This window comes from Ranitomeya variabilis, chromosome 5 (assembly GCF_051348905.1).
Source record: "Ranitomeya variabilis isolate aRanVar5 chromosome 5, aRanVar5.hap1, whole genome shotgun sequence".
Lineage (NCBI taxonomy): Eukaryota > Metazoa > Chordata > Amphibia > Anura > Dendrobatidae > Ranitomeya > Ranitomeya variabilis.
This window is the reverse complement of record NC_135236.1, coordinates 326,377,237-326,398,278: the sequence shown is the minus strand read 5'-3', so window position 1 is coordinate 326,398,278 and position 21,042 is coordinate 326,377,237. Positions and strand designations below refer to the sequence as shown.

At 39.5% G+C, this 21,042-nt stretch overlaps 1 protein-coding gene across 1 annotated transcript in view; it reads right to left on the bottom strand.

Moving 5' to 3' along the window:
• Positions 1 to 21,042, bottom strand: part of HGF (hepatocyte growth factor) — a 238,720-nt gene that overhangs the window by 57,481 nt on the left and 160,197 nt on the right. The window contains exons 10-13 of the mRNA XM_077264676.1: positions 19,443 to 19,545; positions 19,054 to 19,187; positions 2,335 to 2,373; positions 1,914 to 2,007 (exon numbers count right to left, since the gene is read on the bottom strand). Of these exons, the coding sequence (XP_077120791.1) occupies positions 1,914 to 2,007; positions 2,335 to 2,373; positions 19,054 to 19,187; positions 19,443 to 19,545 (370 nt within the window). The remainder of the gene's footprint in view (positions 1 to 1,913; positions 2,008 to 2,334; positions 2,374 to 19,053; positions 19,188 to 19,442; positions 19,546 to 21,042) is intronic.

Genomic DNA, 21,042 nt, shown 5'->3' with positions numbered 1-21,042 from the left:
AGTGTGGCAGTTTTATAGGTCGGGTCGTTACGGACGCGGCGATAGTAAATATGTGTACTTTTATTGTTTGTTTTTTTTAATTTAGATAAAGAAATGTATTTATGGGAATAATATTTTTTTTTTTTTTTCATTATTTTGGAATATTTTTTTTTATTTTTTTTTACACATTTGGAAATTTTTTTTTTTACTTTTTTACTTTGCCCCAGGGGGGGACAATACAGATCGGTGATCTGTCAGTTTGCATAGCACTCTGACAGATCACCGATCTGCGAGAAGTGCAGGCTGCTTCACAGTGCCTGCTCTGAGCAGGCGTCTGTGAAGCCACCTCCCTCCCTGCAGGACCCGGATCCGCGGCCATCTTGGATCCGGGTCTGGAGCAGGCAGGGAGGGAGGTAAGACCCTCGCAGCAACGCGATCACATCGCGTTGCTGCGGGGGGCTCAGGGAAGCCCGCAGGGAGCCCCCTCCCTGCGCGATGCTTCCCTGCATCGCCGGCACATCGCGATCATGTTTGATCGCGGTGTGCCGGGGGTTAATGTGCCGGGGGCGGTCCGTGACCGCTCCTGGCACATAGTGCCGGATGTCAGCTGCGATATGCAGCCGACACCCGGCCGCGATCGGCCGCGCTCCCCCCGTGAGCGCGGCCGATCGGCTATGACGTACTATCCCGTCGGCGGTCATACGGGCCCACCCCACCTCGACGGGATAGTACGTCAAATGTCGGGAAGGGGTTAAAATGTATTAAAAAGGAAATGTTGGCATACTGATGAGAAACTACACATTGTTGGGTTAATTTTCTCCTTTTATAGTTGAGAAAATGAAAAATTTGTAGCTGAAGCAACTTTTTAGTGGAAAAAGCATAATTTTTCGGTTTAACATGCTAATGTTCACATGCTACATGCTAAATTTATTACTAATGCAATAAACCTCTGTCAATGATTAATGGGTTAAAAATGCTTAATTCTCCTCTAAATGAATTCTTTGAGGGATGCAGTTTAAAAAATGGGATCACCTTTTGGGAGTTTCCTCTTTTTTTTGCATATCAGGGTCTTTTGAAATGCAATTTGACTGCAAAGGTCAAATAAGGCTGCTTATATTCTGAGTCTTGCCGAACAGTAGTTTCTGATTTCACATAGTTTATCTACAAACTCAGGATAAATTTCACAAAAAATTGCATAGTTCATTTTCTACTCTTACCCTTGAGAAATTGAGAAATACGGGCTAAATTTGAGTACAAGAAAATACTTATAAATTTTTCCTACCACATGTCATGAATTCCTATGAAGCACTTGAAAAGTTAACAAACTTCCTGAAAGTTGCTTTAAATACCTTGAGAGGTCTAAATGTTAAAATGTAGGTCCTTTTTTTTGTTTTCGCCATAAAGGCCCCTAAAAGTCACTTCAAAGTAAAGTGGTCCCTGGAATTTCAATGAAAATTAGTTCAAAAATTCCCTAATAAGCTAAACTGACCAACTTTTTGTTTGAATAATTAGGTTTAATAACATATTACTATACGCTAATTAATCAAACAGTAATTTGAAATGGTCCCAGGAAAAACAGGTATTGTAAATTTTATTGAATAAAATAAAGAAAATTATGCCAAACTTTTAAGATCTTAACAAAAAAATAAGTTTAAAATTTTTTTAGACATAAAGTAGATATATGGTAAATGTTATTTATTAACTACTTTTTCCTCATAAAATTTCAAATATTTTAATAAATAAACACAAATCATATCGACCTATTACCATAAAGTATAATGAGTAATGAAAAACCATATAAGCATTCCAGAGTTATAACCTCATTTATTTTGAGTCGGGTTCGAAAAAAACAGCAATATTATAAGGGACAGTAAAAGAGCAAACATTACACTACACTTTTCTTACATTTATCAGGATGGAGAATGATGACTTACCTATGTCTCAAACTGACCATCCATCCATTCTTGTCCTGGGCTGGACTTCCGTTAACAACTCTCAGCGTCTTTGTTGATGCACAGGAACCTGGATCTAAAATGAGAATTGAATTACAAAATTTATTTTTGTGATTTATTTAATTGCTGCCTGAAATTATAGGATGCTGTTAAATTTTATTGTTTTATTATTATTTTAAATGAAAATATTAATGTTCAAACAATATTCCATTTTACATGCATTGTACTATTAATATTTGCGTCACATTCTATTTTTGCTACCCAGAGATATTTATTGTGCAAAAAATGTAGTTTGACCAATACATGAAATAGCATGAAAAAATGTTACCTTGTGATATTTTCATGCTTGTGATTTAATTTTAAACTGTAGCATAAAAGTTACCCGTAGTTGACTCATACTTACTGTCTATATTTGCCAAGGTACTGGTTGTGTCTCCTTCACCTGGAAATATATTAACATAGTTAATGTTGTTACCAGGACCATATTTTACCAAAGAGTCAGAGGTCCAGGCAAAATGCAGAGAGTGATCATGGGTGCTAGGCTCTCACAATGTGTAAGCTGCACTGTTGAAAGTTTTATTAAAAGATAAATAGCATGGTTGTCACTACCTATTGAGTATAATGCAAACTATTAGTGGATGTATACAGCAGTCAGGAAACAGCAGCCAGTAACAATAACAGGTGAAAATTTATTCTGTCACTTTCCCGAAGAACCATGCTGGTATTTTCTACAAAAAATGAATAAAGATTTTTTTTTGTACTCTTGGACATTCTGTATTTGCTGGTCTAGCGTCTCTGGCAGCAATTCTGATTGCAGGACTCACATGGTTTGTCAAGACAGCGGTGGTCCGTGATGACCCCCATGCCTGTCATTGTAAATCTTCATAGGAGTTCGTAATTTCTGCTACACATAGCAGTGATGAAGCCCTGCTATATATAGCACAAGCGATTGGATGATCACAGCTTTAAGTCTCCTAATGAGACTATGAAGTCAGCAAGAAGTTTGAAAAAAAAGTTTAAAAAAACACAAAAAAGTTAAAATCACCCCTCTTTTGCCCCATTGAAAATAAAAAATAAAACTGGACAAATTTGGTATCACTGGCTTCAGAAATTTACAATCCATCAAAATATACAATAAATTAATCCGATCAATAAGAGGCCTAGCGAGAACAAAATCAAAATGCCAGAATTAAGTGTTTTTGGGGACATTGCAACATTGCAAAAAAGCATTAAGAGGCAATCAATACATCATATCTTCCCCAAAATGGTATCAATAAAAATGTCAGCTCAGGGGGCAAAAAACAAGACATTACCTAGCCCCAGATCCAAAAAAAATGCAATTGTTACATCTCCCGGAGAATGGCGTCACAACAGAAAAACATTTCTTCCAAATTTCGGAATTTTTTTCACCACTTAAATAAAGAAAACTATAACTGTTTGGTATCTGCATACTCCTACTGACTCGGAGAATCACATTGACAAGTCAGTTTTACCATACAGTAAACATGGTAAATTAAAAACCCAAAAGCTTTTGAGGAATTGCACTTTTTTGCAATGTCACCACATTTGGAATTTTTTTCCCATTATCCTGTACACTGCATGGTAATATCAATGGTGTCATTCAAAAGTACAAATCGTCCCACAAAAAATAAATCCTTATGTGGCTATATTGACAGAAAAATAAAAAAGTTATACCTCTTGGAAGAAGTGGAGGGGAAAATGAAAGAGCAAAAAACTAAAATAGCCAGTCATGAAGGGGTTAAAGAACACAAATTAATTTATAATGACTCTACATAGAAAGTGGAAAAAGTATTTCCATGCATAGCACATTATGAAGGTAACTTTTCTGTTTGCCAAATATCATCAACAGTCCTGAACTTATTGATTTTGTGTGTGATGCATTACTTTTTATTTAAAGAAAAATAAGGTTTTGGTACAGTGTTAGCCAGTTGAAAAAAGATTGATTGTTCTCATTTGGAGAAACAAAATATTATCTTGTAGTTATGAAACTTTTTAATGGTTAACAAAAATAAAATAAGTGATGTTACAGAGTAAGCTTTCAAGGTTTCTTAGGTGTATTCATCAAGCATGTTATAACAAAGCATCTGAAGAAACACAAATATATGCACAAAAAGAGCAGAGACATTACATAATAAACAGACATTTTAAAAACAAACAAACTGAACTTAGAGATTGAATCCTTCATTAGCTTCCATAAGTGGTGTGAAAGTTTTATTGCCCCAATATCCATGTAAGATCAGAGACCTGATGCCCTCACTGTCTCTGGAATGGAGCAGATTCTTCAGATTTTGTAGTAAGTCATAAATCCTTGTGACATATTTAATCCTGTGTGGAGGGTATCAAAGACTGTCATAAATTTCTGTTCACAGACCAGTCGGTGAGTTTGTGATTTGAAGTTGCCTTCTTAATACAACTTTCATATTGTTTGTTATGTCTGTAATTGTGTGGTATGAGATCTCATTGTTGCCCTCAGTTTCAGTTCTATTTCTATTTCTCCAATATAGACACCCCCTTGTAGGGCAAGTAGTGCACAAAAATAAGTACACCATATTGAAAACATCACTTTGGATCAATATATTGACTTATTTTGCAGACCACAATATTGGATAAACAGAGAAAGGAAACATCTAATATTTATGTGCAGCAGAGAAGGGCAATTAATAGCCTGAAGAACAATAAGGAGATTAATATTATGCCTGCAGATAAAAACATTGCCATAGTCCTCCTCAATACAGCAAACTATATTAATGAATCACACAGAAAGACCATACTACACCAAACTGGATCGTGACTAACTCCAAAATATATGAAAGAGCTGAAATGGATCATCAGAGGCCTATGTACAGATTTCATAATCCTTCTGGACTTTAGACATGAGAATCCTTGGATAGGAATTTTCTTTTTGCTTCCCAAGATTCATAAACCAGTCAACTTAGGGAGGACAGTCACCCAGGTGTGGGAAAACTCACTGAAAAAAATCTTAGGATGGGTAGAGAATGTTCCTAGCCCTCCATCAGGCGCAATAGATCTGACAGGCACACAGTAATTAGTTTCACTTCTCTCTCCTTGCCCACTTATCAGAAAACCCCACCCCTCCTAGTTATCTCCTGACTCTACAGGCTCTGTGAAACCTGATATCACAGTGACTCAGCAGACCTTCTAGTGAGCAGATATCAACACTTTGGCTTCTCAGGCACATTGCGCCTGATTTCAACACAAATTGAAAGGTTAGTATTTTCTTTTTTTATTCATCACGATTGTGTATTTAGCTTGTTGTATGAAGGATTAATGCTAAGTTAGTGTACATAAGTACTGTTTTCTTAGACAAAAGGAGGGTGGCTTCTAAGGCACATTGCGCCCTAACACATACTCTTTCTCTCTTGCTTCAGATTTTCTGCTGCAATGGCCAGAAAACAGTATGATTCATCTAAACCCCTTCATTTAGAAGAAATGAAGATTTTTTTGTTAGAAGATGATGAGGAAGAACCAGCAGTAACTGAGGATTTAGAGGAATCTAGTGACATTTCATCTGAAGATGAGGTAGCAGAATGTAACACTGATTCTGGAACAGAGCAGGATGGTGATGACACTGATACAGAGGAAACAGACACAGATCTAGCTTATTATTTGGGCAAAGATAAAAATACAAAGTGGAACAAAAAGGCACCCAAGAACAAACAGCGCAGAGAATCCCACAATATTATTACACACCTTCCTGGAGTTATTGGAAGTGCTAGAAAAGCTAAAACTGCAGTGGAATGTTGGAGTAATCTAATTACAGATAGCATGTTGGAAACTATTGTTCGGTTCACTAACCAGTATATTGACACAATCAAAGAGCAATTCTCCAGAGAGAGGGACATCAAAAACACTGATGTGATTGAACTCAAGGTATTTATTGGCTTGTTATACCTAGCTGGTGCTTTCAGAGCAAATAGGCAAAGTTTGGAGGAGCTGTGGGGGACAGACGGTGATGGCATCGAAAAATTCAGCCTTGTGATAAATCTGAAACGATTCAAAGTCCTGATCCGTTGCCTCCGTTTCGATGATCGAAGTACCCGGACAAAACGAAAAGGTTATGACCGGCTTGCACCAATTCGGGACATATTTCAACAATTTATTATGAATTGTCAAAAAAGCTATTGCCCGGGGCAAAACCTCACTATTGATGAGATGCTTCCAGGTTTCCGTGGAAGATGTGGTTTTCGGCAATATATACCATCGAAGCCAAACAAATATAGAATTAAAATTTTTGCCATGGTTGAGGCAAGGATGATGTACACTATGAACATGGAAGTTTATTGTGGAAGACAGCCACCAGGTCCTTTCAATGTGAGCAACAAGCCTAGTGATGTGGTAAAGAGAATTGCTGAGCTAATGTTTGGATCTGGTCAAAATATCACTGCTGACAACTGGTTTCCTGACTTTGATCTGATTGATTTTTAAAAAACTAAAACGCTGTCATATGTGGGAACTGTTAGAAAAAACAAAAGGCAGTTGCCGCCAGATTTTCTATATACAAAAGGCAAACAACAGTATAGCACTATGTTTGGGTTCAGTAATGGAAAGATTTTAGTTTCTTACATCCCACGCGAGAGGAAAAATGTGATTTTGGTCTCTTCATTACATAATGATTACACCATTGATCCAGAGTCTGGGGAGCTAAGGAAACCAGAAATCATAACTTTTTATAATTTGACCAAAAGCGGCGTTGACACTGCTGACCAAATGTGTGGCAATTTCAATGTAAGTCGAAATACCAAACGCTGGCCGATGGTAATCTTCTTTACAATGCTGAATGTGGGTGGCATCAACTCACAAGTAATTTACCTCGGTAATGAACTTAAACAAATGCGCAGAAGAATGTACCTAAAACAATTGGCTAATGAACTGGTGAGTGGAGAGCTAAGCCTAAGAAGTACAAAGACGGTTGGAATGCCCCTTGCCCTGCAACACCGGTTGAAGAGATATCGTCCCACGGACGTTCCAGAACAAACACTGACTCTACCACCTTCTAAAAGACGCAGTTGTACTACCTGCTCATTTGTATCTGGTTTCAGAAGGCTCTCTAAATATGACTGCAAAATATGTAAAGAATCAATCTGCCTTTCCCATGCAACTTTCGTCTGCCAGCCTTGCTTTTCTAAGTGTACCTGTGCTGCTTCTGCTGCAATTGAAACCACTGAAGATGAGTAGAAAATAATTAAGTAACATCTAAGTGCAATATCCTTTAAGTTTTTTTTCCATAATTTTATATTTAAGCAATAGTTAAGTAAAGATAACTGGAGCCTATTTGGCAGTACTACCGAAAAGTGGTACTTTTAGTTTTAATAAGTTTATGGTTAATAAATGTTTTTTTTTGCATCTGATTTGGTGTAATCTCTTTTAATACATTCCTATGAAGGTCACTGACTACTTCTATAGTCCTGAAATTGAAATATGTAGCTACTATAGGTGGTTTTCTGACCTGTGCTTGTCAGGCACATTGCGCCTGAACTGACGAGAATCTATATTGCGCCTGACGGAGGGTTAAACCACTGTTGAGAAAAACAACTAGACCTTGAAAAAGCTATCTACAATAGGTCCTTTTCCCAAGGGTGCCATCTTAGCCACCATGGATGTGGTGGAATCCCTATATTCCAACATTCAATATGAAGGTGAACTGCTTACCAAATGTTTTGGCAAGCTAAAGGAACACCTTCTTAGTCTGTATTAAAACTCACCAGATTTATTCTCATGTATAACTTTTACTATTTTGGTGAGGAGCTACACTTACAACACAATGGAACTGCTATGGGCAGCACAATGGCACTCCAGCATGCCAATCTTCTCATGGTTAAACTGCAGAATGACTTTATCACAGACAAAAAAAAAACAACCTGTGGCTAAAAATTTCTGTGGCCCAGGACATAACATATACAATATGAAAGTTGTCATATTAAAATGCAACTTCAATTCACAAAACTACAGACAGGTCTGTGAGCAAAAATTTAGGACTGTCGTTAATAACCTCCACACATGATTAAATCTGTCACAGGGATTTATGACAATTTTTGATTTATGACTTACCACAAAATCTGAGGAATCTGCTCCAGAGTAGAGTTGAGCTAATTTCTTCGGGTCCCCGCTTATTCGGTAAGCTATAGCGAATAAGTTTGCCGAATAAGCTGCAGAGGAAACGCGGCTTCCTGATCGGCACCGCAGCTGCATGTGTCGCGGCTGTGTCACTGTCACAACTAGTGTTGAGCGATACCGTCCGATACTTGAAAGTATCGGTATCGGAAAGTATCGGCCGATACCGGCAAAGTATCGGATCCAATCCGATACCGATACCCGATACCAATACAAGTCAATGGGACTCAAGTATCGGACGGTATTCCTGATGGTTCCCAGGGTCTGAAGGAGAGGAAACTCTCCTTCAGGCCCTGGGAACCATATAAATGTGTAAAAGAAAGAATTAAAATAAAAAATATCGCTATACTTTACCTCTCCGACGCAGCCGGGACCTCAGCGCAGGAACCGGCAGCGTTGTTTGTTTAAAATTCCCGCTTTTACATGGTTACGCGAACTCCCGGCTTGTGATTGGTCAGGGCGCCCATGTTGCCGGGCCGCGGACCAATCACAGCAAGCCGTGACGAAAATACGTCACGGCTTGCTGTGATTGGTCCGCGTCCCGGCAACATGGCCGCCATTAACCAATCACAAGCCGTGACGTCACGGGAGGCTGGACTTGCGCGCTTTTGAAAAAGCGCGCGTGTCCAGCCTCCAGTGACGTCCCGGCTTATGATTGGTCACGGCGCCATGTTGCCGGGACGCGGACCAATCACAGCAAGCCGTGACGAAAATACGTCACGGCTTGCTGTGATTGGTCCGCGGCCCGGCAACATGGCCGCCATTAACCAATCACAAGCCGTGACGTCACGGGAGGCAGGACAAGCGCGCATTTTAAAATTGCGCGCGTGTCCAGCCTCCCGGCTTGTGATTGGTTGATCGCGGCGCAACCAATCATAAGCCGGGACGTCACTGGAGGCTGGACACGCGCGCTTTTTCAAAAGCGCGCAAGTCCAGCCTCCCGTGACGTCACGGCTTGTGATTGGTTAATGGCGGCCATGTTGCCGGGACGCGGACCAATCACAGCAAGCCGTGACGTATTTTCGTCACGGCTTGCTGTGATTGGTCCGCGGCCCGGCAACATGGGCGCCCTGACCAATCACAAGCCGGGAGTTCGCGTAACCATGTAAAAGCGGGAATTTTAAACAAACAACGCTGCCGGTTCCTGCGCTGAGGTCCCGGCTGCGTCGGACAGGTGAGTATAGCGATATTTTTTATTTTAATTCTCTCTTTTACACATTTTAACAATGTTAAAATGTGTAAAAGAGAGAATTAAAATAAAATGTTGTTCCGATACCCGATACCCGATACCACAAGAGTATCGGAATCCCGGTATCGGAATTCCGATACAGCAAGTATCGGCCGATACCCGATACTTGCAGCATCGGAATGCTCAACACTAGTCACAACACATTACATTTTACTCAAAAATATACCTATAAAGAGACTAATCAGACAAACTAAACATTTTACAGTGGTTTCTTAGTTTTTGCCAGAGCTGTACAGGCAATCTGATCATCGTCTGTAACAGAGCTGATCGGGTTGTGGCAGCTTCTAGTCTCCTATGGAGACTACTGAAGCATGCCAAAAGTTAAAAAAAGCTTTCAAAAATATTTTAAAAATTAAAAAAAAATAAAAGCTCAAATCACCCCCCTTTTGCCCCATTCAAAATAAAACAAAAAAAATCTTACACATAATGGCAGGTCAATTTAAGTATTTAGTGAACATGGTAAAAAAAAGCAAAAAGCAACTGTGGGATTGCACTTTTTTGCAATTTCACCGCACTTGGAATTTTTTTTACCACTTTCCAGTACACAGTATATTAAAACCAATGGTTTCATTCAAAAGTACAACTCGGCCCACAAAAAACAAGTCCTCACATGGCCATATTGACAGAAAAATATAAAGGAAGGGGAGCAAAATACAAAAGTGCATAAATGAATATACCTCCAGGGGTTAACAGGGTTAAGACATTTTTTCCCCTTGGTAAATCCAAGTCACAATGTATACTGCTGCAGTTGTACAGCATTAAGTGCTGCTGTGAAGTTGCAACTTAAACAGATATTTCAAAACACATTTTTATTTATTTTAAGCCACTTCTAAGACACTAAGGCCCTGATTTATTGATGTGTTTGCGCATACCTCCAAAATTTACAGAGAGAGGATCAAGCTGTGCGATGTGCGTACCAGGCTGCGGCATTTTTTGACCACATTCCTATACACACCCCGAGGCATACCCATTACCACTTCTTTCTACCCCGGAAGTAGGAGATGTCAGGGTGCCTGGTGATTATTTATTTTTTTCTGTATTTTCTACCCTTTTTCCCTATTTTTTTATGCACTTTTGCTACACTTGTAAACCAGCATTAATATGTTTTTTGTAGTACAGAAATCCTTTGATTATGAACTTAAAAAAGCAACAGCAGTTTTTTACATCCTTTTAGAATCGAAATAGAAGTCTCTAGAGAAAAAAGAAGCACCAAAACAAATATAAAGAGAATAATCAGACAAACTGAACATTTTGCAGTGGTCTCTTAGTTTTTGCCAGAGCTGTATGTTCATGTTATTTGCTGATGTTTATTTTTTTAAATGACATTACTGTTATTAGATTTCAATATTTTTAGTAATTACATTGGAAGAAAAAAAAATACATTTTTCTTTACCTCTAGAATTCAAGGACATTGAAATACACTGCAAAGTACAGATGTATCTCTATGTACCAGTATAATCTGCCTGTTGGTTCAGTGCCTGCAATGCAGCTGCAAGTATGCAAAATTATCCAAAGCTGATCAGTGGAAGCTGTGACTCATAGCTTTAGCTGCTGCTTGAAGTAATAGTAGTTTCGGGTTTGATCCCCAAGGAGACCAGATCTCAAAAAGAGAAATAGAATTTTTGTAATTGTTTTTCATTATTTTTAGTAATCTTATAGTAAGAACAAAATCTGACTTTTATTCACTCTGATAAAATATAGAGACATAGCAGCATATTTCTAAGATGATCAAAGAAGGCAGTGGCTCGTAGCTTTCCCTGCTGATAGCAATTATAAAGGTTGGGATTCGATTCCGAAGGATACCAGATCGCAAGAAAATTTAATGAATGTATGCGTGTGCAGAGCAGAGAGAAGCTAGCCCCATACCTGAGGAGAAGGATGAAGACACCTGTCGGGACAGCAGGACTGCATCTTTAAATTGGGTCATTAGTAGTGTTGAGCGATACCTTCCGATATGCATTGGTATCGGTATCGGATAGTATCGGCCGATACCGGCAAAATATCGGATCTCGCCGATACCGATACCCAATACCAATGCATTTCAATGGGACGCAAAGTATCGGAATGGTTCCCAGGGTCTGAAGGAGAGGAAACTCTCCTTCAGGCCCTGGGATCCATATTCATGTGTAAAATAAAGAATTAAAATAAAAAATGTGGATATACTCACCTCTCCGGCGGCCCCTGGACTTTACCGATGTAACCGGGAGCCTCCGTTCCTAAGAATGAGCACGTGAAGGGCCTTCGATGACATCGCGGCTTGTGATTGGTCGCGTAAGCGCTCATGTGACCGCTCACGCGACCAATCACAAGCCGCGACGTCATCGCAGGTCCTTCACGCGCTCATTCTTAGGAACGGAGGCTCCCGGTTACGGCGGTAAGGTCCAGGGGCCGCCGGAGAGGTGAGTATATCCATATTTTTTATTTTAATTCTTTATTTTACACATGAATATGGTTCCGATACCGATTCCCGATATCACAAAAGTATCGGAACTCGGTATCGGAATTCCGATACCGCAAGTATCGGCCGATACCCGATACTTGCGGTATCAGAATGCTCAACACTAGTCATTAGGGCACTATGGTTTATGCTAGAAATCTGACATAAAACCATTTGTAAAGTTGCGCACAAATGTTGTGACTTTTGGTATTTTCATGTCAGTTTCAGCCAGCTCTGCCAAAATTGGCAATGTTCTTACGGATAAGGCATGGCAATTCTTGCTCATCCAATTCATGAACACCTGCATTGTGCCTTGTACCACAAAGATTTGTTGGAAGAGACACATGGAGGCACATGTCACTTAAAGGTGTGCCTAATTTACTAATAGGCATTTGCCTCATAATGAATCAGGTTCCTCTAACTTCTATGCCCCATCTTTAAGACTTGCATAAACAACACCTGTCTTAATAAACCAGGGTGAATCCTCAAGTGTCAATCAAATAAAAGTTAAAGTCATTACTTACAGTGAGGTGCAGTGTGGAAACTTTCTAGAAATTGTTCGCTTACCAAATTCAAGTGTGATAACTTAAACAAATACGATTTTTCTAAATAAATTAAAAGTTAAGATAAAAAATGTGTGAAATAAGGTTTAGGGTCCAAGAGATTGAATGCATCCTTCTAAAATATGGCACCAATGATTCGTTAGTAAAGTTTAGCTACTGTGATGTCTTACAATTGCTAGAATGAAGTGGCAGCATTGCAAAGAATGCATTGTGATATTAGCTCCACTCACCTGCCACATGGTACCGCCACTGACTCTAATGGCTGTCCATGTGGTCATCCACAAAAAGGTTAATGGGGTCAACAGTGGACATGCAACAGTGGACAAATGGCACAATACTTTGACCAACATGTAACAGCTTCCATACTAAGAATAGTATGTTTTATTTGGGTAGGATGTTGACTCCGTGGTTAGTATCTCTGCATTTGTCTGACAAAAGGGAATAATGGCAGTGTTTGATTTACTAAACTGAACTGAATAGTGATAATGCATGGCATCGATGCAGAATGTGTTAACGCTAGTTAACCAAGGGGAGATATGTAAATAATAAGAATGGGAGCAAAAATATGAATTTTATTATTTTTTTATTGAATTCTTAAATCTCTGCATTGTCTTTCTCACGTCTTATTTCTGGAAATAATTATCACATTCCATTACTCTCTGCCCCAGCATTAAAGATGTCAAATATATCTAAAACTTGGCTAGTAATATTTACCAAACCCTTTTATAACATTCTACACTGCCTGATATCAAACCGTTCTTAATTTCCTCACTTCAGATCCATTAGGTACACACAATTAAATAGTTTAAAAATGCAAAGGTGACACTGGTAAGCTATTATGAGTTCCTTTATTAGGTATTGTTAAAAGCCCAATATGGCACACTAAAAATGACGAAACAAAACCAAAGTGATTGGTGCCCTATTACCCAAACAGAAAAAGGGGAAATCACACACAACAATTAACAAACAAACCAACACTATCAGTGTTGAAATGACTTCCAATCTATATTCGTAGTTGTGGCTATTATTTCAATGGACTAGCTGCCACCAAGCTCATGAAATACACGGTTTACTGCAGTATGTTGGACATCTGTCTGTGGATCACACTTTGATGTTAGTGTCCACCTGTCTACACACTATATGTGCAGTACTCAACCTTCAAATTCCGTTTAAATGGCTTTTCAATTATAGTAATGCATTATATTTGGTATATTTACATATAAGACCCACCTTATTACTATTCTCAAATATATACATACTAAAAACTGCCATATATTAGATTGGAGCCTTTTGTCAATTATAAATTGGCTGCACCAATACCCAGCCTATAAAATTGCCAAATCTTCATAATTTCCCATCCATGAATCTATGGGATACATGTATTTCTCATTTCAATTCCTATGAGTGTTCCCAGACGGGTTAATTTTTGGCAACCTACAGGGTTAATGTGGATGCGATATTATGTAAACATTGCTGGGATGTGTGCGTTATCCTAAATATATTATTCCCATATATATGGGTGGATCTCACCGCATCTTCATCATCTCCAGCCTTTCAGCTATCACTATCCACCTCGTGTCCGCCCTGGTATGTGGGTATCGTGCTCTACAATGCGTCTCCTGACGCGTTTCTTCTTTATAGAATCATCAGGGGAGAAATGCTGCTGCCATTGCGGCTCTCCCCCTTTCTGTGGTATTTATAAATTCAGCTCGGTACCGCGCTCTGTAAACCCCGCCTCCTGGCGTGTGACGCGCTTCCTGAGCTTCCTCCTATGTTGCTAGGCAACCTGCGACGCTCTCCTGCTTTCTTAGGCGCTTAGTATCTCCGTTCGGCGGCGCCTGCGCACCACCTTACCCAGACCAAGCGTAATACAGAATCTGAGGGCCGGCTCCTGCCTGGTAATCAAACAACAGGATATAAATGCATATGTTCATGCTATTCAATCCTATATGGTGCTTATTAATTCAGTGCAACTCTTGCATATATTCACCATTGCGCTTCATATTAAATTGGCACCATAAACCAACAGGAAGAATATTATAATTTTCACAAACAAAAATCTTTTCTTTTCAACCTGTTCACCAATAGGCATGATTCAAGATGCTCTCAGCATATTTTAGCACAAATATATAATGGGACGGAGGCAAGGTACCTCTCTAACCGTCCTCAAATAGCTCCTATTATATCTACCGACCTATTAAGATGGATAAATACGGGCAAGAGGGATTCACCACCACTACCATCTTGCCCTCATATAGATATATAATTTTAGATCTATAATTTCATGGTCCCTATAGTAAAGAAAATCAAAAATCAGTTAAAAAAGAGAGAAAACAGAAAAATGATGATAGGACAGGAGTTCATGTATACGGGACACCACCGCCTAAAAAACGTGGGAAAAATGTGACCCTATGGGTCCCTATTATATATCTGCTCTCCTCTCCCTGCCTATCGCGGAGGTTGGCACCCTAAGAGAGCCCTGCGCATATGGCGCCCCCACTCAACGTAGGCTGTCCCAAACTATCTATCCCTATGAAACCCTCATATATACAAAGGATAGATGGAAATAAGTGTTACATATGGGATTATCTTGGCATACTGTAAAGTCTGTACAGTTGAGTTCGAATGATTCAATATTGGCTACAAAGTCTCCTCCAATGGGTAAAGCCTACCTCTCGTGGGGATTGGCACCCTAGATCTTTTTACATTTGGCGTCCCCACTCCACGAAGACTGGCCCTACATTGATCCCTACCAGACTCAACATTTTTAGGATATAAGATACATAATTTTACAGAAAACAACTATATGATTGCATTTCATTCAATCCAGATGGTTGTACTGTTCTCAAAGTGAAAATCCATCTTGTCTCCTTCTGGAGTATTGACTTGTCCCAATCACCCCCTCTATGCGGAGGCGCTATCCTATCGATACCCACAAATTTGATTTTACTTAGATCACCCTGATGAAATGAATTCATGTGGGTAGCCACTGGGGTCTCTCTCTTTTTTGCAATGTCCCGGAGATGTTCACCAATCCTCTTTCGAAACTCTCTTTTTGTTTTCCCCACATACTCCAGGCCACATTCACAGGTGGCCTTGTATACGATCCCTTTAGTACGACAATTAATGAAGTGTCGAATTAAGTATGTGGTACCTGTCACATTACTTGAAAAACTCTTTGAGGGTCTTATTGAGGAACAACTTTTGCAGTTTCCACATCTATAACAGCCTATTATCTGATTAGTTGTAAGGCTGTATTTTTTACCGGGATCAAAATGGCTGTGAACCAATCTGTCACGGAGGGATTTGCCCTTCTTAAACGTAATCTGAGGCACAGGGGGGACATATTTGGATATGTCCCTGTCCATCTGCAATATTGACCAATGTTTTTGGAGAATTTCTCTTATATGATTAGCTCCATTTGAGTATCTTGTAATAAAACGTATGAAGTTCTCTTCCTCTGACTTTGGTTTAGACGTTAATAAATCTTTCCTCTCTTTTTTCAGGGACTCTTTATAAGCTCTATTCAGTACTTTTTCTGGGTATCCCCTTTCTAGGAACCGATCTTTTAGATCTTTTGCTTGTTCTTTAAATACATTCATGTTTGAGCAGTTCCTCCGCACCCTAAAATATTGTCCCTTGGGGATGCCCCTTTTCAGAGGAACCGGGTGACTACTTTCCCACCTGAGGAGAGAATTTGTGGCTGTGTCTTTTCTGTGTGTCCTTGTGATCAGTTGTGAACCGCACTAATGATCTGGGCCTGCGGTTCACGTATGAGGCCAGTAACACCAGTCTGGCATTCCTGGACATTCGTATTGAAAAACATCCTAATGGAGAACTGATCACAAGGACACACAGAAAAGACACAGCCACAAATTCTGCAATGCCTGTTGTTTGATTACCAGGCAGGAGCCGGCCCTCAGATTCTGTATTACGCTTGGTATGGGTAAGGTGGTGCGCAGGCGCCGCCGAACGGAGATACTAAGCGCCTAAGAAAGCAGGAGAGCGTCGCAGGTTGCCTAGCAACATAGGAGGAAGCTCAGGAAGCGCGTCACACGCCAGGAGGCGGGGTTTACAGAGCGCGGTACCGAGCTGAATTTATAAATACCACAGAAAGGGGGAGAGCCGCAATGGCAGCAGCATTTCTCCCCTGATGATTCTATAAAGAAGAAACGCGTCGGGAGACGCATTGTAGAGCACGATACCCACATACCAGGGCGGACACGAGGTGGATAGTGATAGCTGAAAGGCTGGAGATGATGAAGATGCGGTGAGATCCACCCATATATATGGGAATAATATATTTAGGATAACGCACACATCCCAGCAATGTTTACATAATATTGCATCCACATTAACCCTGTAGGTTGCCAAAAATTAACCCGTCTGGGAACACTCATAGGAATTGAAATGAGAAATACATGTATCCCATAGATTCATGGATGGGAAATTATGAAGATTTGGCAATTTTATAGGCTGGGTATTGGTGCAGCCAATTTATAATTGACAAAAGGCTCCAATCTAATATATGGCAGTTTTTAGTATGTATATATTTGAGAATAGTAATAAGGTGGGTCTTATATGTAAATATACCAAATATAATGCATTACTATAATTGAAAAGCCATTTAAACAGAATTTGAAGGTTGAGTACTGCACATATAGTGTGTAGACAGGTGGACACTAACATCAAAGTGTGATCCACAGACAGATGTCCAACATACTGCAGTAAACCGTGTATTTCATGAGCTTGGTGGCAGCTAGTCCATTGAAATAATAGCCACAACTACGAATATAGATTGGAAGTCATTTCAACACTGATAGTGTTGGTTTGTTTGTTAATTGTTGTGTGTGATTTCCCCTTTTTCTGTTTGGGTAATAGGGCACCAATCACTTTGGTTTTGTTTCGTCATTTTTAGTGTGCCATATTGGGCTTTTAACAATACCTAATAAAGGTTAATTTTTATCCAGTCGCTAATATATATAAATATTTTTTGGATAAGTACACCCAGCTTATAATTCTATTATGAGTTCCCCATATGATTATGTAGAGAGTTAATCCTGTGAAAGCATTATTCTCTGTAAAAGTCAATCTCATCACTATCTTAATGAAATGCAAGATATTAGTAAACATATTTTAAGTCAAATCAAAGTGATGCACATTGGTATTTTCATAAAGTTGATCCATGAAAGTCATCTGTACTAGGGTTGAGCGACCTTTAGTTTTTTAGGGTCGAGTCGGGTTTTGTGAAACCCGACTGTCTTAAAAGTCGAGTCGAGTGAAATCGGCCGACCACCGTGAAAAGTCGGGTTTCGGCCGAAACACGAAACCCAATGAAGGAATTTATTTTTTTTTTATTTTTTTTTCTCTCTCTCTCTCCTCTCTCTCTCTCTCTCTCTCCCCTCCGTCCCAGCACAGAAAATTTCGTATTGCACATTCCAAATCCCTACTGCGCACAAGCGATAACATGACGATAGGCGTTCACTCCCCTAAGACCTATGTCATCACTCTGCCCACGCTCATTCATTGGCTGAAAAAATGGCGCTAAACGCGTCATACGAAACGCGACTTTAGCGCCAAGATCGCGTACCGCATGGCTGACCACGCACAGGGATCGGGTCGGGTTTCATGAGACGCCGACTTTGCCAAAAGTCGGCGACTTATGAAAATGCACGACCCGTTTCGCTCAACCCTAATCTGTACTACTGGTTTAGTTTTTTGCCTAAAACTTTTTTCGCAATTGTATTTATTCTTTTAGCTTAAGTTTTTATGATTTTAAATAAACGGAATAGTCCACTTAGAAAGTCTCAGGAGTAACCAGACGTTCACCAAGTAAACCCCTATACAGGAATCTGGACTTACAATGGGGTCCTGTGACAAGATTGATCAACTACTATTCAATAACAGGAGAGGAAAGGACAGGGACAAAATGACGCGATGCTGCAAAGTTAGAGGTACAGTTGGGATTGGTTACCAGAAGGTCAGTCAAAGCAGAGTCAAACTAGCCGAAGTTAAGAACAGGGTGAATGACAGACAAAATGAGGGTCACAAAGCACTGATGGATAGCCAGCCCTAATGCTGAGCCAGCTGTCAGTCAGTGGCAGGAGCGCAGTTACAGCCTCCGCTCTCTATACACTGAACACCTGCCATCACCACCCCTGTGATTGAACGCCAAACTCTGCAGGAGAAATAAAGTTAATTTCCTCCCAACAGCGGTGCTCAAAATGCTTGAGTTGGGCAGGTTCAGAACTCTATTAACCTGCAGAATAACCCCATATCTGCAGGTTAATAGTGTTTTTCACGTGACAGGTTCCCTTTAAGAGAATGCAATCTAAACTATCACTACACTATAGATGTTGCTACCTAAAAGTTGTGTAGATCAACATCTGTAGAGGGTGCTGTGAACCTTAATTGTATATTATTATAGTCTGTATACAACATTTTCTTTTAACAATATCTCTGCATTTGACAGGAACATACAAATACATCCTAATCTTTATCTTTTTAAGTGAAGGAAATAAAAATACCGTTATTTTATGCAATTTATTGCATAAAAAAATTGCTCTCAATGTTTGCACCAAAACGACAATAACATTTATTTTAATTTCGACAGTTCTACATGCTGGATGCACATAATAAATAACATGTAAATGTAATGTTGCTCTGGTATCACTCTACAATACTTAATCACTAGCTGAAAAAGGGGAGTACAATACTTACACCTCGAAATCTGACAATAATCCCAGGGTATTAAAGGATTATCAGTATAACACCAGGGTCCATGGGCATCATTATCAGGATTTCTGCAGTAATTTTTTTCAAGTATGGAGACATCTGGCTCTCGAAAAGTATGTCTACAAAATAAGAAAAGTTGACCTTGCTAGTGAAAAAAAAAATCTTACAGCAAGTAATAGCTATTTATATATTTCATTGGAAAGTTATTTTACTAATTTTTTATAGTAAAGTACTAGTAGCACATGTTATTCAGAATAGTAAAGACCAAGTAAAAATAAGAGAAAAAAAATCACATTTACACAATTTTATATAGAATTTTACAGGTTTTCATTTTGTTGGTACTAAAACAGAAAAAAAGTATAATATCTGCATACCTTCGTACGTCAACCATATTTTTCTCCCACATGGAACACGGAAGTCTAAATCGAGTTCTAGATATTGTCCCTCTGTAGGTGATACCATTGCCATAGTAACACTCTGAAAATACCAAACATATATTAAAGTTAAGAAAATCAGCAAAAACAGAGGCTAACATAATATCCCACCCAAAGGCAAACAGCAAAAACTGAGTAACAGCTGCTCCAGTGGTTTTTACCTCCCATAAAAGAAAAGAGAAAAGCTTTACAACTAAAATCAAACAAGTCTTTGATTGGAAACGAAGACCAAAAGGCTGAATAAATACACAAATGGATTAAAGTTCTTTTTATTAAAAAGAAAAAAGCCATCTGGGAAAGTAAAATCTTGTTTTGTACTGATTTGTTTACAATGGGTTTGATATGTGAATGTAGAAAGAAGAAATTTGAGGAAAATTCAGTAATTTTGTCAGAGATTTCATGTATTCTTAAAACTTCCTTTGTATAGTAATGCCACAACCACTCCTATTTCTAATATTTGGATTAGAAACACAGTAACAGTAATTCTCGGTAAGAGTCATTACTACTAGTGTAAAATAAATGGAAAACAAAGCAAAATACAACAACCTAAAGCACTACAACATTAACGCACTGATGATATTCAACTATGTGTCAAGTTAGGGTTATCATACCTTCATAATCTTTTTCCCAAATACCTGAGGGTATGTTTACACACAGAAGATTGGAATAGGGTTGTTGCTGCAAGCATTTCCATAGATTTCTACATGCCCTAATGAACAAATCTGCAACATGTGAACATCAACCTTCCAGGCTATGTAGTCATCATAAATAGAAGTATTTTGCTCAGAAATTCAATCTATGACCTAAGGAACTTCTAACAAGCATTTGCTCTCATCAGTAGTGTTGAGCGATACCGTCCGATACTTGAAAGTATCGGTATCGGAAAGTATCGGCCGATACCGGCAAAGTATCGGATCTCGCCGATACCGATACCCGAAACCAATACAAGTCAATGGGACTCAAGTATTGGAAGGTATCCCTGATGGTTCCCAGGGTCTGAAGGAGAGGAAACTCTCCTTCAGGCCCTGCGATCCATATGAATGTGTAAAATAAAGAATTAAAATAAAAAATATTGATATACTCACCTCTCCGACGCAGCCTGGACCTTACCGATGTGAACCGGCAGCCTTCTTTGCTTCTTTGGTCGCGTGCCGCTCATGTAACCGCCACGCGACCAATCAGAAGCCGTGACGTCATCCCTCAGGTCCTAAATTCCTAGAAGGGAATTTAGGACCTGAGGGATGACGTCGTGGCTTGTGATTGGTCGCGTGGCGGTTACATGAGCGGCACGCGACCAATCAGAAGCCGTGACGTCATGGAAGGTGCTGAACGCGCTCATTTTAAGCAAAGCAGGCTGCCGGTTACTACCAGGGCGCGTCAGAGGGTGAGTATATCCCTATTTTTTATTTTAATTCTTTATTTTTTACATGGATATGGATCCCAGGGCCTGAAGGAAAGTTTCCTCTCCTTTAGACCCTGGGAACCATACACTGGGAACTTCCGATTCCCGATACCACAAAAGTATCGGATCTCCGTATCG